This window comes from Tachysurus vachellii, chromosome 2 (assembly GCF_030014155.1).
Source record: "Tachysurus vachellii isolate PV-2020 chromosome 2, HZAU_Pvac_v1, whole genome shotgun sequence".
Classification (NCBI taxonomy): domain Eukaryota; kingdom Metazoa; phylum Chordata; class Actinopteri; order Siluriformes; family Bagridae; genus Tachysurus; species Tachysurus vachellii.
In genome coordinates this window covers 26,338,759-26,355,992 of record NC_083461.1, presented here as the reverse complement: position 1 = coordinate 26,355,992, position 17,234 = coordinate 26,338,759, and the positions used below count along the sequence as shown (strand labels likewise).

The 17,234-nt window shown below is 40.7% G+C and overlaps 2 protein-coding genes and 1 non-coding gene across 3 annotated transcripts in view; all 3 read left to right on the top strand.

Moving 5' to 3' along the window:
* Positions 1-8,662, top strand: part of btr01 (bloodthirsty-related gene family, member 1) — an 11,790-nt gene extending 3,128 nt beyond the window's left edge. The window contains exons 2-8 of the mRNA XM_060864063.1: positions 2,479-3,147; positions 3,219-3,314; positions 5,085-5,318; positions 6,218-6,365; positions 6,840-6,881; positions 7,085-7,111; positions 7,457-8,662. Coding sequence (XP_060720046.1) covers positions 2,482-3,147; positions 3,219-3,314; positions 5,085-5,318; positions 6,218-6,365; positions 6,840-6,881; positions 7,085-7,111; positions 7,457-7,989 — 1,746 coding nt within the window. The 5' untranslated portion in view covers positions 2,479-2,481 and the 3' untranslated portion in view covers positions 7,990-8,662. The remainder of the gene's footprint in view (positions 1-2,478; positions 3,148-3,218; positions 3,315-5,084; positions 5,319-6,217; positions 6,366-6,839; positions 6,882-7,084; positions 7,112-7,456) is intronic.
* A 95-nt stretch (positions 8,663-8,757) lies between these two features.
* LOC132841646 (adipose secreted signaling protein) lies at positions 8,758-15,348 on the top strand. Its single transcript, XM_060864064.1, has 6 exons — positions 8,758-9,826; positions 12,408-12,567; positions 12,884-13,020; positions 13,165-13,315; positions 14,033-14,158; positions 14,649-15,348. Exons 2-6 carry the CDS (start codon positions 12,549-12,551, stop codon positions 14,741-14,743), a joined length of 528 nt encoding a protein of 175 aa, XP_060720047.1. The 5' UTR covers positions 8,758-9,826; positions 12,408-12,548; the 3' UTR covers positions 14,744-15,348.
* A 384-nt stretch (positions 15,349-15,732) lies between these two features.
* Positions 15,733-15,815, top strand: trnal-cag (transfer RNA leucine (anticodon CAG)). The gene has a single exon. It is a non-coding gene; the product is annotated as a tRNA-Leu (tRNA).
* Positions 15,816-17,234: the final 1,419 nt, after the last annotated feature.

Sequence of the window (17,234 nt, the reverse complement as noted above, 5' to 3'; positions counted from 1 at the left end):
GTGTGTGTGAGGGAGAGACAGTGTGTGTGTGTGAGGGAGGGAGAGACAGTGTGTGTGTGTGTGTGAGGGAGAGACAGTGTGTGTGTGTGTGTGTGTGTGTGTGTGAGGGAGAAACTGTGTGTGTGAGGGAGAAACTGTGTGTGTGTGCGTGTATGTGTGTGTGTGTGAGGGTGAGACAGTGTGTGTGTGTGTGTGTGGGAGAGACAGTGTGTTTGTGTGTGTGAGGGAGAGACAGTGTGTTTGTGTGTGTGAGGGAGAAACTGTGTGTGTGTGAGGGAGAAACTGTGTGTGTGTGTGTGTGCGAGACGGAGAGGCAGTGTGTGTGAGGGAGAACCTGTGTGTGTGTGAGGGAGAGACTGTGTGTGGTGTGTGTGTGTGTGAAGGAGAGACTGTGTGTGGTGTGTGTGAGGGAGCGACAGTGTGTGTGTGTGTGTGTGTGTGTGTGTGAGGGAGCGACAGTGTGTGTGTGTGTTTGTGTGTGTGTGAGGGAGAGACAGTGTGTGTGTGTGTGTGTGAGGGAGAGGCAGTGTGTGGGGGGGATGGGTAGAGACAGTGTGTGTGTGAGGGAGAGACAGTGTGTGTGGGGGGGTAGAGACAGTGTGTGTGTGTGTGTGTGTGTGGTGTGTGTGTGGTGTGTGGGAGAGACAGTGTGTGTGTGTGTGTGTGTGTGTGGTGTGTGGGAGAGACAGTGTCTGTGTGTGAGGGAGAGACAGTGTTTGGGGGGGTAGAGACAGTGTGTGTGTGTGTGAGGGAGAGACTGTGTGTTGGGGGTAGAGACAGTGTGTGTGTGTGTGTGTGTGTGTGTGAGGGAGAGACTGTGTGTGTGAGGGAGAGACTGTGTGTGTGTGTGTGTGTGAGGGAGAGACAGTGTGTGTGTGTGTGTGTGTGTGTGTGTGAGGGAGAGACTGTGTGTGTGTGAGGGAGAGACAGTGTGTGTGTGTGTGTGAGGGAGAGACTGTGTGTGTGTGAGAGACAGTGTGTGTGTGTGTGTGTGTGTGTGAGGGAGAGACAGTGTGTGTGTGTGTGTGTGTGTGTGTGTGGGAGAGACAGTGTGTGTGTGTGTGTGTGTGTGTGTGTGTGTGTGTGTGTGTGTGTGTGTGTGAGGGAGAGACAGTGTGTGTGTGTGTGTGTGTGTGTGTAGATGTGTGTGTTGTGAGGAGAAACTGTGTGTGAGAACGTGTTGTGTGCTGTAGTGTGTGTGTGAGGTGAGACATGTGTGTGTGTGTGGTGTGTGGAGAGACAGTGTGTTTGTGTGTGAGGAAACAGTGTGTTGGTGGTGAGGGAGAACGGTGTTTGTTGTGGTGTGTGTGGAGAACTGTGTTGGGTGTGGTGTGAGGAGAGACTGTGTTTGTGTTGTGTGTGGGTGTGTGTGTGTGTGTGGTGTGAGGACGTGTGTGTGTGTGGGTGTGTGTGTGTGTGTGTGGGTGTGAGTGTGTGAGTGTGTGTGTGTGAGGGAAAACAGTGTGTGTGTGTGTTTGTGTGTGGTGAGGGAGAGACAGTGTGTGTGTGTGTGTGAGGGAGAGCAGTGTGTGGTGGGAGGTAGAGACAGTGTGTGTGTGGGGTAGAGGTGTGTGTGGGGGTTACTGTGTGTGTGTGAGAGACAGTGTGTGTGTGTGTGTGTGTGTGAGGGAGAGACAGTGTGTGTGTGAGGGAGAGACAGTGTGTGTGTGTGTGTGTGTGAGGGAGAGACAGTGTGTGTGTGTGTGTGAGGGAGAGACAGTGTGTGTGTGTGTGAGGGAGAGACAGTGTGTGTGTGTGTGTGAGGGAGAGACAGTGTGTGTGTGTGTGTGTGAGGGAGAGACAGTGTGTGTGTGTGTGTGTGTGTGTGTGTGTGAGGGAGAGACAGTGTGTGTGTGTGTGAGGGAGAGACAGTGTGTGTGTGTGTGTGTGAGGGAGAGACAGTGTGTGTGTGTGTGTGTGTGTGAGGGAGAGACAGTGTGTGTGTGTGTGAGGGAGAGTCAGTGTGTGTGTGTGTGTGTGTGAGGGAGAGACAGTGTGTGTGTGTGTGAGGGAGAGACAGTGTGTGTGTGTGTGTGTGAGGGAGAGACAGTGTGTGTGTGGGTGTGTGAGGGAGAGACAGTGTGTGTGTGTGTGTGTGTGTGTGTGTGTGTGTGTGTGTGTGTGTGTGTGAGGGAGAGACAGTGTGTGTGTGTGTGAGGGAGAGTCAGTGTGTGTACAGAAAGTGGAGCAGGTTTATCTTCATTCCACAGTAAACAGCAGAAACACATCATGTCCTTCTACATTTTCACTTGTTCTTGCTGAAAAAAAACATTTAGTCTTTTTTACACTCAAAAGTTTGAGATTTTTATTTATTTGTAAAATCTAAAATAGACGCCAGAATGTTTTTGTAATTTTTTTTAAATAAAGATGGAAAGTTCCTCTGTGTCTAACTTTAACTCAGTTCAGCGTTTGAATAATCGCATAATATTTACATATAAAATATACTGTATATAGTTTCTTTCTTTGTTATTTCTGCAGTTGATGTCCATCCATACCATGTCCATCCCTGTGGACTTCCTGTCTGAGGAGCAGTTCTCCTGCTCTATTTGCCTGGACATCTTCACCAACCCCGTCTCCACACCATGTGGCCACAGCTTCTGCCTGTCCTGCATCACATCGTACTGGGACAGCCGGAGCAAAGCCTGCTTCTGTCCCCTGTGCAAGGAGAACTTCCGCAAGCGTCCAGAGCTCCACATCAACCACACGCTCAAGGAGATCACGGAGCAGTTCAAGCGCATGACTGAGACCTCTGGAAGCCACACGATCTCCCCCGATGCCCAAGGTACTAACTCTCAATCTCCTCGAATTATAGACAGAAAGATCAGCGGGTCGCCTCGGCCTGGAGAGCTGCCCGGAGGACTGCTGAAGGAAATGAAGAGCCGCTTCCAAAGGACATCGTCCAGCGGGAATTTACTGGAAGCTTCTGCGCCATCTTCTTCACCGCCTCCATATGAAGCCAGCAGGAGGAGGTTCAGCGCCAGCGGGTTCGGACCAGCGACCTCAAACGGACCTCAGTGTAGCAAGCATGCACTTACATTGGATATGTTCTGCAGGAGTGATCAGATATGTGTGTGTGCGATGTGTGGTGAAGGAGACCATCATGGCCACGTGCTGGTGCCAGCTCGGCGGGAGATGATCGTGAAGAAGGTGAGCGAGTGTTTGATGAAAGTTTCCTTAATAAAGGTCCGATCTCTGACCGTGATCTGTTCTGTGCTCAGTCTCAGTTGGGGATCATGGAGATCGAGGTGCAGAGTTTAATCACAGCCAGAGAGAAGAAGATTGAAGAAATTCAAATGTCTCTTTCTGATATTCAAGTAAGTTTCTCAGCACCTTCTACAGAATAAGTCTGTAGAAAGGAGTCAAACATGACTTTACAAAAAAAATCCATGATGCAGACTTACAGCCCAGGAACAGCCTGAGTCTTTTATTGCTTTATACCACTTTCTTTATTAAGAACTACACCTTATTTGATCCATTTACAGTTACATTTAAGTCTGAATAATGTTTATGCAACAAGTCACTTCCATTACAGCAGCTATAAACGCTTCATGGTTCCCTCATCAGTCTGTCTTTATTTTCTTCATGTTTATAAGACAAAAATATACAGCTGGTTACATCATGTTACTGAGAAAACACTCAGAAGTGTAAACTCTTCTGTTCTGAAGATGTGGGAAAACTTCGTTCCAGATTCACTTCTGCTTTGACTCCCACATCAGATTGTGTAAACTCTCAAGGATTCTTTGGATAGTTAAAGGTTCTTGTTAGGGAGCACTATATAATATATAATGTGAATAAATAAAATCTTGTAGTAGGATCAAACCTTTTCCAGAAACCACCAGCTGCAGAACCCTTCGAAGCTCTAGACCATAGGTCACTAACAGGCGGACCGCGGTCCGGGTCCGGACCCAGAAGCTGCCCAATACGGACCCGGACCTACAGCCAAAACAAAAGTTTATGATTTAAAACTTGACGTGGCGCTTTTATTTTATCGGCGCCGCTTTTGCAATCTTTACGGTAGTGGTAGTGGAAACACACAGACCAATTGCATGCGAGTTAAGCCATCCCACGTGATAACACTCAGCCAATCAAGTGCATTCCTGAAGTAAACTGTGCAAGATACTCAACAGTGCAAGACAGATGAAAGAGAACTAGAGTAAAGTTACACGTGAAAGAAAGATAGCGGTACATGTAGAAAACAAAGGGAGAGAAACAGACGAGTGAGACGGAGAAAGGGAGAGAAACAGACGAGTGAGAGGGAGACTGAACTCTGTTCACACTTCCCACTTCACCAGTGTGTCTCATATGTTCAGAAACCGTGGCACTTATTAAAAGTGGCAAAACGCCATTATGCATGGGAAACGCCATTATGAGACAAAACATAAAGGTTTTGAACAAACATATCCGCTCAAATCTGAAGACAGCGTCCCTGAGACAGCTTTCCCAGGTCTGAGGGAAGTAGCCCTATACATCCTGACCATGTTTGGCTCTACATACAACTGCGAGGCAGCTTTCACTACAATGAACATAATCAAAACTAAATATAGTTCCAGGGTCACTAATGAGCACCTCCACATGTGTATGAGAGCGGCCCTGACTCCATTCAAGGCTAGGTTTAACATCCTGCCAAGCTCAGTTCTCTCACTGAGATATAAAAGGGAAAGTTAAGCACTTTATTTAAATATACACAATTTTCACATTTTATTTATTTTCTCTTATTTTGAAATGTAGCCCTACTTTTATTTATTTAATGAGAGAACGTTATACATATCTACAATCATACATATGTTCAGTTCTATGTTACGTGACAATAAATATTGTCAAAAAGTATTTAAATTGTACTGAATTTATTTGATTTGACAGGCAGTTATTGATCGCTTGCAGATGTTGATACAACTACAAGGCTACTTAAATACATATCACATTAACTAGTGAGACATTATGATCTTCCGGACCTTCGCTTCAAGAAATGTTCTCTTACTGGACCTCTTTAAATTTTAGTTGAATACCTCTAGACCGAGTAGTTTTTCATGAAGCAGCACCAACATCTCATCTCACTGCTGAAGTTCATCGGTTTCTCTCCTCAGGCCAACGCACAGCAAGAGGTGGAGGTTATAGCCAGCATGTTCCGTGCCTTGATCAGTTCCCTGGAGAGATCTCAGGCCGAGGTGTTGGGGATGGTGGAAATGGGCCGTGCTGCTGCCGAGCTTCGCTCACAGGCTTTCATCCGGGACCTTCAGCTAGAGCTCACAGAGCTGAGGAAGAGGAGCAGCGCACTGTCTGTGCTCTCTCAGTCCACTGACCACTTCAGCTTCTTCAAGGTCAGAGTAATCATCATCATCATCATCATTGATTCATGCAAATAGGAAATGCACAAAGATTTATTTATTTATTTATTTTGTATTCCTGAATGATTCATGATAATTAAATCGTGTTTGTTCAGGAAATTAATTAACCCTAGTGATGACTTTCTTCTCTTTGAAGTTTTATTGTTGCTTTATTTTTAGTTTTAGTTTTTTACCCTCATGGTTAAAGTTTGAGACAGAGTAACATTCAGTTCAGCTTTTTTAAATCAGAGACTGTCTCTACTTTCACGTTCTTCTCTTCCTTTGTCTTTGTCAGATTTCCTGATGGAATAAATCACACTGTTTTGTTTTGTTCATTTGGTGCAGACTGTAATGTAATGAGTCTGGTGTTCATGACGTGTGCGCAGACTAACAGCTTTATTTGTTGCTTTCGTTCGTCTGTCAGACCTGAAGAACGTGAAAGACAGTCGTGTGAAGTCACAGTCATTAACCCCTTAATTAACCAGTCATTAGCCTCAGTTTAGCGGATCTGTGTAAAACACTGTGAAAAACAGATAACTAGCAAAACCATGTTTACTAATGAGAGCTACTTTATTAGAGATGAGCAACATTTTAGTGTTTATGAATAGTTCTACCTGTATAACCTGTTGGTCTGGTGATCAGGAGTGTGTGTGTGTGTGTATGTGCTGTTTATTTGTTATTGTGTGTGTGTGTGTTTTAGATATTAAGGAAAAGAGGAAGTTTGTAATTTACAGATTAAATATAAGTTTAAAGATGCATTTCCTCACTTTCCAGTGTGAATGTAAGGGACTGTATGTTGTTGTTGATGTTGTTGTTGTTTATAAGCTCTTGCTGCAATTTTCCTCTAGTTTCTGAGATAATTCTACAACATCACTCTGTTTCTCTCCTCACAGACATATACATCTCTCTCCACTGGTCCTCCAATGAAGACCTGGACTGAAGTGACTATGACCCCTGACCCCACGGCTGGAGTCGTCCTTAAAAACGTCACTCAAATGGTGGAGAAAGTGGAGGAAGAGCTAAGGAAGCTGCCGCAGAGCTGTAAACACACACACACACACACACACACACACACACATATACAGTATATACACACAGACACACACACACAGACAGACACAGACAGACACACACGCACACAAACACACACACATGCACACATACACACAAAGACACACACACACATATACACACACACAAACACACAGACACACACACATATACACACACAGACACACACATGTACATGTACACAGACACACACGCACAAAGATAGACACACAAAGACACACACAGACACACACATCATAATCAAAAGTGAAGACAGTGACATGATGATGTTATGATGATGTCATGATCACATGACCTGCTTTTCTCATTTTTCACTTTGCTGAAAAAGACTGAAAACTGATTTTTTTTTTTACAGTCAAGGTGTTTATAACACTGCTGTATATGTGTCCATGTGTGTATCGATGTGTGTGTCTGTCTATATGTGTGCCTGTGTGTGTGTTACAGGTTTACATTCAGCGATAGAATCACCTGTAAAACCACAACCACGTGAGTTTCATCTGTTTTTCTATAAACAGAAAACAGTCACAATATCATCACATATCTTTATTTTCCAAGTGTATGCAACAATTTTATTAATATTTAGCAGTACACGAGATCTTTAACTCTTGGAAAAGATTACTGATTTTCTCTCTCTCTCTCTCTCTCTCTCTCTCTCTCTCTCTCTCTCTCTCTCACCCTCTCACCTATAGGTCAGTCGAAGTTACAGGATTACACATGTGAGTTTTTTTTGTGAAATTCCTTTTTGTACCAAACTTCAGATCCTCCAGCTGAAGCCTTTATAACCCTCCACTGCCCCCTGTGGACGATTCTGGGTTTTACTTTATTTTCAAAAAAACTTATTATTATTTTAAATTTGTTATGATTAATTATTACATTTTGAAATTAATAGATTTTGTTTTGTGCAGCATTCAGGCAGTTTCATTCATTATGATAATTACAGCTTATAATAATATAGCTGTAAACAGATAATAGGAACTTCATAATCAGCTGTTTCTTTGGTGCAGTGTTAGTCAACCATGTATGGTTTAAACCTCTAACCTCGGCCTCTGCTCCTCTCTCAGTGGACGTTACTCTGGATCGAGATTCCGCCCACCCGAGACTGGTGATCTCTGAGGACTGTAAGCAGGTGTACTGCAGTGACCGCTATCGCACCATGATGGACACACCCGAGAGGTTCGACCGTGTGGTCTGTGTGCTCGGCTGCCAGGGATTCAGCTCGGGTCGTCGTTACTGGGAGGTCCACGTGGGTGAGAAGACGGACTGGGATGTGGGCGTGGTCAATCGTTCGAGTAACCGCAAGGGGAAGATCTCGGTCAGTCCGGCTAACGGTTACTGGCTCTTAAGTCTGCGAGAAAACCATGAATACGCCTTCCGGTCCAACCCAATGATGCCCATTTACCTTAACCCCAGACCTCAGAGGATCGGGATTTACATTGACTATGAAAAAGGACAAGTGTCTTTTTATAATGCTGACACCATGGCTGTTATCTTCTCTAATGTCTACTTCTTTACTGAAACCTTATATCCATGCTTCAGTCCCTGCACTAACAAATCCGGTAAAAACAGCGCTCCTCTGATCATTTGTTCCATTTAGAATCCGGTCAATAGCATCAGTGATACTGAGATGAGTGTCGAGTGGAATTGAAATGAAATGTATTCACTAGCTACATTAGCTAAGACAGAGTAAGGCTGCAGTTCTATTGTACATCAGGAGATGTTTCTGTCTATCTCTGTGTTTTTATACGTTATATATATTGATATATATATCGTCGCTGTCGGGCGGAAACCTCGTATTTCCAAATGTTGTCAATTTCATATTTTTTCACATATCGATGCTATTGGTCAGTCCCCACATGGGTCTGATATTTTTACAAGTTATTAACAAATCTAAAGTCTTGAAAATAGCTTGAGCGCAAATCTCTTAACTCCATTGGACACTTCAACTTTCCACCTCTTCCTCACTCCGCGGGAGAGCTTCATGGCATATTTCTCCTCAAGAAGAGTCGCAACGAATCAACACGTCTTCTGAGGTAAATGTCTTCAAAACACTGGGCTCAAAGAAAAAAAAATCTTGACCCCCGCTAGTTCTGGTGCTCATCTGAGGACAGGAATTTAGCGCAAGACAATCCACTGCAAAGCGGACTAAACCCTGTGCACTGCAGATAAGGTACGGTGTTTTTTTAATTTCCTGAAAAATAACGGTTTTGGAGATACGAGGATTCCGCCCGACAGCGACGATATATCTATCTCTCTATCTATCTATCTATCTATCTATCTATCTATCTATATATATATATATATATATATATATATATCTATATATATATATATATAGATATAGATACTTCATGTGTATATTTTTATACATATATATACATACAGTATATTGCGTCTGAATCCTTCGTTGTTTTTAACCGACTGATCATTAGGTATACTCTGCTAGATACGTGCACTGATTCTCATACACCTTCTAAAGGGTTTCTCTCACATAACATATCTAACATATCTACCTTTCCTGTGAAGTCCACATGCTGAGTTTTTTGTTTAATTCCATCAAGACCTTATGCTGTTGTCAAGAATTGCTTGGAGAGGAAAGAAAGTGGGCGTGGCTTTGTGTTTAGTGCTCTCTGAACTGAAGTGTTGTTTCTGTACTACATTTGTGTCTACACCATTCATGTGACCTTGCACCTGTTTGTTAACAAGCGCTGAGCCTGCTGTGTCAAGCACTCGATTAAAGCCACAATTTAAACACCATATGCTGGTGGTTTTATTTGGTTGACAGTCTTGGTTTTTACAATCATTAGTTGTAAAATTTGTTCAGAACCCCATTATTTCTCGTCGTCTGGTAACACAAGCATGGTCCTGAGTAAATGAGCACAATATCAGTATCAGTATTGATGGAACCCTAGTCTGTTTTTTTGTAAATTATTTTGAATTCCTTTTCGTTATTGTGTGTGTGTGTATGTATGTGTGTGTGTGTTATGTGTGTGTGTATATGTATGTGTGTGTGTGTTGTTCAGATATCATATATTACTGTAATATACAGCTATTAGGACACATCTCTACCATCTGTTTTATCTCCTGTTTTATCTCCTTTATTGTGATCATAATCCTGACTGTACAGCGTGCACAATGTGAATAACATAAATGTACCTTATTTTGTTAAATAAAGCTTTAATATAAGAATTGATGACATTATTACTTAATTTTTTTTAATGATTTTAGTATTTCTATGAGGATAAAAATGCGAATCAGCCTGACCGTGATAGTGGGGGCGGGGCTAGTGTCCACTCGACCAATGGGTGAAGCGCATGGCCATGATTGACGTGTAGCGTCAAAGATGCTGCATATCTGCGTCGAGAGGGACACACACACACACATTCCAGCTCACATACCAGTATCAGGAAGACCCGCAGAGTCCCGACACTCAGGTTTGTCTTTTCTGTTTTCCCGTATTATAGATGTGTGTGTGTGTGTGTGTGTGTGTGTGTGTGTGTGTGTGTGTGTGTGTGTGGGAACATGATGTCCCTCTAATCCTTGGACATTTGTTTTAAAATGTTATTTTTTCTCTAAGTTCATTAATGCAGAAAACTGACCGAGTTCCTTTCTGTCCAGATAAATGTAGTGTTTAAATAATAATAATAATAATAATAATAATAATAATAATAATAATAATAATAATAAACATGCAGTGTTTGATTTGTGTGTTTGTGTGAATAAATATCAAGCTGATGCTCCATCTGTTCTGCCGAATGTCCCACTGTTCTCTTCAATCTGAATTATTTCCATTTTATATAACTGTTATATCACTGTGTTTATAAACGCTGTGTGTTATTATGGAAATGTTTTGTGTTATTTTTTTGCACATGTTCTCACTTTTACATTTCATAGTCAACTCCACCTCAGGACTAAAACACAGCGTCATGCAGTTAGAGGAAAATAATCACCGCTGTGCTGAAGTTACTGTTACTGAGTTACTGATAACATCAGATTGATTTGTTATTTTCCTCCAACAGCACATCCGCACGTGTTTCATTCCTTTTACATCATAGTAAATTAACAATAAATATGTTTAATTGATTGTAAAAAAAAAAAAAAAAAAAAAAAAAACAAGAAAAAACCCACATCATACTTTTTGCCCATTTATAATTATGTTGGCTTTGTAGAAGCCAACATTCTGTTTTCCTATTTATGCTTAGACAAATATTTATAAATAGTAACTCCTCCTAGGGCTTTTGAGCCACATGCACCAAATTCGGATATGTTGTAGAACCTGGTCTGAAGTGGTGTGGTCCTGGTCTGAAAAAAATTGCACAACACGGGCATGTGATATATCAAAACACACAGCACAATGAAGGGAACTGCCTCGTGTATTCTGGTCACGTGACGTCACGTGATGTCACGTGAAAATCAAAAATTAGCACAACATGTACAAGTGACATATCAAAACAATCAGCCCAGGATGATGTCACATGCTTGTCTCCACTTACCTCCAAATGTTTTGACAACCTAGATTTCTGTCCACTTGCTTCCAAAAGCAACACTAACCCTTATGTCCACTTGCTTCCAAAAAGCACCATCCGTTGCGAATACTTCAAAGCCAACATCAAAGTTTGTCGCGACGAACTGTACAAATTTAGTTACATTTAATCTTCACAAAGACAAGTTAGTTGCTATTGTGACTTATGTTATAGCAGCTATAAACTGTGTTCCACTCACCAGTCTCTCTTTATTCTCTCTCTTTAAGTTAATAAGACAAAATTCAGACCTGAGATCAGACTCTAAATCAGATCCTGATGGCTGCGTTCAAGCTGTGAATCGATTACACGATAAATGACCAGATTACACGGCGGCGGTGTGTAAAACATGATCACACACTCTGTAGATGTTAAACATCAGTGTTTATTTAAAGCAGGTATTTTTTTTCTTGTATCAGACAGAATTGTCTTCAGTGTTTATTGAAATGACTAAAATCTGACTGGATTAAGTGCTGCAGGAAGAGAGGATAAGTGAGGTAGAGGTCGTCTGAAACAAGGTCAGTTCAATATTTATGAGCTGCTGCAGAATCCCACTGAAGATCCAGTCGCAGTAAAATTCAGAGGAATCAAACTGTACAACTGAGTCATTGAATTTCACTCAATTCCACACACTACTGCTCATCAGCTTCACTTCCACACATTTAGGAAGCTTTAAAAACTGAACAGGGGATTGTGAGGAATTTTACATCATCATCATCAGTAACAGGACAATACTTCTATCATGATGATGATGATGATGATGGTCATGGTCTTGATGTCAATGATGCTGAGTTTCAGAGATATGGCACTTCAAAGCAGCACCTGGTCCAGGAGAGATCTGTCTTCTGTTTTACTTCATCTCAAAAATATTATCACTTCTTCTTTTATTTAAATAAATGTTTAATACATAAATACAAAATGTTTAACACTGGAAAAATATATTACATTTTTCGATTGGAGAAAATTTAGAGACTTAAATGACCCTGTGCTTCTGTGTCTGAGTTTCATCAGCGAGGGGAATAAAGAGGTTTATATAACACTGATCACGTTCTGAGGTGACCTCGTGAGTCTCAGACTGTCTTTCCTCTGACAGATGATGGAAATCAGATATATTTAAGGTTTAATGCTTTAATGTATCATTTATACTTTATCCTTTAAATCTAATGTTAATTTAGATCTATAAAAAGACTTTAAATGAGTAAATTTGTCTTTCATTCACTTTCTTTGTATCTTTAATGTTGCTAAGCACACGACGTTCACTGTACGTGATTACAGTCAGGATTATCTGCTGTTCCATCTGAGAAATATAACTACATTTATTTCTTGTGTCCCAAACTAATCCATTATCAGGTGTTAAATATTTATAAAGGAGTTGTTTCAGTGTGAACGCCATCAGTTGTTATCATCAGTGTGTGGATGTTGTTAGCGTGAACATCCTGGTTAAATAAAATGAAGCTAAATAAAATATAATGCAAAAAAAATATTTATCTTTCAGAAACCTGGATTGAAGGACACAGTGTAGAAGGACAGGAAGTGAAAGTGTTCCAGCAGGAACTCGTGGTGGACGCTGGTGTTTAGTGATGACGTCCCACTGACACTGAACATCACCACACATCTTTCACAGCCTTGTGTTGACATGGCAACAGGAAGGAAAAGTATGTGTGTGTGTGTGTGTGTGTGTGTGTGTGTGTGTGTGTGTGTGTGTGTGTGTGTGTGTGTGTGTGTTAATAAATCAGTGTGATCATCTGTGTATTGTTCATTTAAGAATTCTGTGATATTTTCTTTTTATATTATCTTTTTCCTATTTATATTATTCTAATTATTATAATAATGAGTTCCTCTTTTCTTTAACAGTCCTTCAGCTCTGTTTTTGCTCGATTTCTGTCTCTTGTCACACACCCACACTCCTGTGTCTTTTCCTCTCCCACTCACTGTAACATCTCGTCCTCTCACTTTCCGTCACTCCGACAGGCTCCGCATCCAAAGGTGGAGGCGTCCACTTCCCGGACGAGATGGAAGACGATGTCCTGAGTGAGAGCGGTGAGGACACGCAGCAGGATAAGATCATCACTGCCGTAGCCGAGCCTGATGGAGCTTACATGGTCAAGGTGACTTTCAGACGGCCAATTAACACCTCTGACGACCTTCGATTACAAATTACAGAGATTTAAGATAATGTAGATGAATGAATATTGTTTTATTACATTTCCTTGCTCACTACAGTACCACTGATATTTCTTGTCTCTGTTTAGGCCGGATTCCTAAAAATCCAACATAAATATGAGATTATCTTCTTGATCCCACACGTCCCCACGCTGGGGAAGGACACATCTCTCTCTCCGGCGTTACGCAGCACCCCCAAACCTCGCCTGCGTGCCACCCGCATCGCCCGTCGTCCTGAAGGTAACAACTTAACAAATCTGGAGAGTCAGAAACAAAGAGCAGATAAATGATCTAGTCAAGTGACTGCTATATGTGGATCTACTGTATCTGTCTCTACATTATGATTTTTGATCTTTAATTATTCATCCCTGCAGCAGGTCTCAAACTGAGAGACGGGAAGCAGAAGAACAGGAGCTGTAATCAATTTTTTAAAACATTAATAATAAATAAACAGATTTTAGAAGGTCTAAATAAGTCATTATTGTAATATGCATGAATATTTAAATTGATTTTATCGCCGACTACAGAACCCCAAACACTTACTAGTTACTTACATTACAATGTTTTTTAATAATGACTGGACTGTTTAATGTTCACTGCGGTTTGTGGTTCACTGGTGATAAATTTCAGCCATGTAATGTTTTGTTTATTTTGCCTTGATCAATCACACTTCTTAGATACTTACATAATCCCTTTATTCATATATTATGTAGTTCTGACTCCTCTCTCCTCCATAAGATTATTTTACTTTTAACAGTTCCACCATTTGGGAATGACAAATCGCTCTTACTCGCAGACTTCAACATATCACCATTCACTCTTCTTACATTTTACACACACATACACACACAGGCATACACACACACACACACACACACAGGCACACACACACATACACACACACACATACAAACACAGACACACACACTTCATCTCTGTTGTTCTTTCTGTCTTTAGGAGGAGTGAAGGTGGTGTGTGAGTACAGTGCTCAGCAGGAAGGAGTGGTGCAGGAGGAGCTCACACTTGTCAACAGAACCAGGAGAGACAGCAGTGTTAGAGTCCGAGTTCACGCCAGAGTGATGGGTGAGAATTAAAGTGGTTTTCACACATGAATTATATCTGTTTAAGGAGAGATTCAAACTTGTAATTGATTCACCAAGTTAAATTTTAATTTCTTATAGAATTTTTAATTACGTTCACTGAATATTTCAGTATTTTTTAAAAATAAATACTGAGGTAGAAATAAAAAATAATAATGGTGGCATTACTGGTAATGGTGGTATTATTATTATTATTATTATTATTATTATTATTATTGTTATCATTATGTCATGCTCTCAGCTGTCTGTGCTCTAGAACCTTTTCTGAGGTTTTGCAGGTGTCACTATGTGACAATGAGCTGTGTCATGCAGACGCTTGTTAATATACCTGTCAGTGCTCATAACTTTCACAAAGAAACAAAGAAAATTAGTGTTTCCAATTTTACACATTTTTAGTTTGTTTTGTTTTATGCTGACATTTACACACAAAATAAATAGTAAATGTCCACTGTCTTTATTCCTGAATATCTCAGACCGCCATCACGGAACCCCCATGCTGCTGGAGGGAGTGCGCTGCTTGGGGACTGAGGAAATCACTTCAAAAGCCAATGACAAAAAGAAGATCTGAGCAGTTTCTTCTTTCCTACAGATCGCAGCAGCATGGACTGAGAGGAATAAATAAACTCAGAGAACATGGTTCAGAATACACTTGACTCTTCATCATGCCTTTTGCTGATCCGGAATAAAAACATTTGATTCTGATTCTAATTACTCCCAAAAAATGACAGATGTCAAGACTTTCTCTCAAGTTTAGAATTTGCTTCTCTCTTGTTCAGCAGGTCTGTGTTTGAATCAGTGCATCATTTTTGTCATGACTGAGATTTCCTCCTCTCTTGTTCAGCCAGTCGATTATGTGTAAGTTCTGGCTGAGGTCCTTTGGTCATTTCTCTGCATGCAGTAGTACAGTGTGTGTAAAAAATGAATTATCTTAAAAGCTCACACATCACCATATAACCCAAATATCACAAAATAGCATTAATTCTCATTGTTTGTTTTTATTTTGGGTTTCAATTGAAACCAAGTTAAGTAAAGTTCATATGAATGCATGTTTTACACAAACTTTAACATATAATGCATTTTAACAAAGACTTCTTATTAGAGTTATTATAGTTATCCAGCAATACTTTTAATTTATTTTAATTATTTTAAACATAAACAGCCAGAAAGACATAGATCATGATTAATAAACAAAAATATTCCTTTATAAAGTAAATATTATGAGTATATATAATAATAAATAAAGCTTTTACATCTAACACTTCTTTACACTCTTGATTTGTTTTGATGTTTTCTCAGCTGTGTGTGTAAGAGAGAGAGAGAGAGAGAGAGAGATTAGTTATGTGTTTATAATAGAGCATTATATAAATATATATAAATGAATAATCATTAGGCGTATATACTGACACCTAGTGTACACACACGATCATTTAAGGAAATTACAATAAAAAAATGCAATTGTTTATGTTTAAAAAAACCTAAATACTTTTTAGTGGTTTTAATGTCAGTGTTTAACATTTTTTTAGTTTATAATGACTTATCAATTGTTTGCTTATATGTGTCAGGATGGCCGAGCGGTCTAAGGCGCTGCGTTCAGGTCGCAGTCTCCCCTGGAGGCGTGGGTTCGAATCCCACTTCTGACATAATTCTTTTCACCTTGAAAATAACACAGCTTCTGAAAAATGGAATACAAATTCGAGCGCGATCATGTGGACAAATGTGACTTTGTGACATTGATGATGATTTTGAATTTTGGTCTAAACTTTTGTGGATTATACTGGAATTAGAATTAGATTTGATGATTTTATCTTTAGTCATGTGCTGGTGTGTGTTGTGTACATTTCCTCCTCACAGAATAAACTCAGATGAGATCGGCCTTTAAGATTAATCAGTGATTTAAAGATCTTGTAAATTACAAAGATTAACCAGATTTATTTCTGGATCATCAGTGAAATCTGATTTTTGTTATCTAAGTAATAAAGATAAAGTTTCAGAAATAATCAACACGAGCATTTGCATTTCTCCCTTTTTAGTAAAAAAAACCATAGGAAAGCTTTGTATACACACACACACGCACGCACACACGCGCACACACACATAGATACATACATACACACACATACACACCACACACAGACACACACACACACACACATACACAAATATACACACACATATATACATATACACACACACAGACATAGACACACATACACAAACACACATACACACACAAAAACATACACATACATACCTACACACACTCACACACACACACACACACACACACACACACACACACACACACTTTGTTGTCCAGGTTTGGTCCAGACACTTTAAACTCTCGCAATCTCGCAAGACCTTCTGCCCTTCATTACAACTATCACCAATAGATCCATAGCATCTGGTCAGGTACCAACTACCTTCAAGAGAGCAAGGGTTATTCCCATCCTGAAGAAACCTGCTCTGGATCCATCAGACATCAGTAACTACAGACCGGTATCACTTCTCTCGTTTCTTTCAAAAATTCTTGAACGCATTGTCTTTAATCAACTGTCTGTCTATCTCTCACAGAACAACCTCCAAGACCCCAACCAGTCTGGCTTTAAAGCAGCTCATTCCACAGAGACAGCCCTTTTAGATGTCTCTGAGAAACTACATGCTGCTAGATCAGCCAATCTCTCATCCGTCCTTATCCTCCTTGACCTTTCAGCAGCGTTTGATACGGTCAACCATAAGACTCTCTTAGCCACCCTCAGGAGTCTTGGGATATGCGGATCAGCTTGGGAATGGTTCGCTTCCTACCTGGAAGGACGCTCATATCAGGTAACATGGAGGGGAGTGACATCTGCTCCACGCAGACTCTCCACTGGCGTCCCACAAGGCTCAGTACTTGGTCCTCTTCTTTTCTCCCTGTATACTCACTCTCTTGGTGAAGTTATTTCCTCACATGGGTTCTCTTACCACTGCTATGCTGATGATACACAACTTATCTTCTCTTTCCCACCCGCAGATGCCACAGCTTCTGACCGGATCTCTGCATGTCTGGCAGAAATTTCATC

What these genes read in the sequence shown, in the direction of transcription:
- LOC132841646 (XM_060864064.1), top strand. An exon ending in CATCGCCCGTCGTCCTGAAG is followed by an intron (nt 13,316 to 14,032) that starts GTAACAACTTAA and finishes TTCTGTCTTTAG; the next exon opens with GAGGAGTGAAGGTGGTGTGT. An exon ending in AGTTCACGCCAGAGTGATGG is followed by an intron (nt 14,159 to 14,648) that starts GTGAGAATTAAA and finishes TGAATATCTCAG; the next exon opens with ACCGCCATCACGGAACCCCC.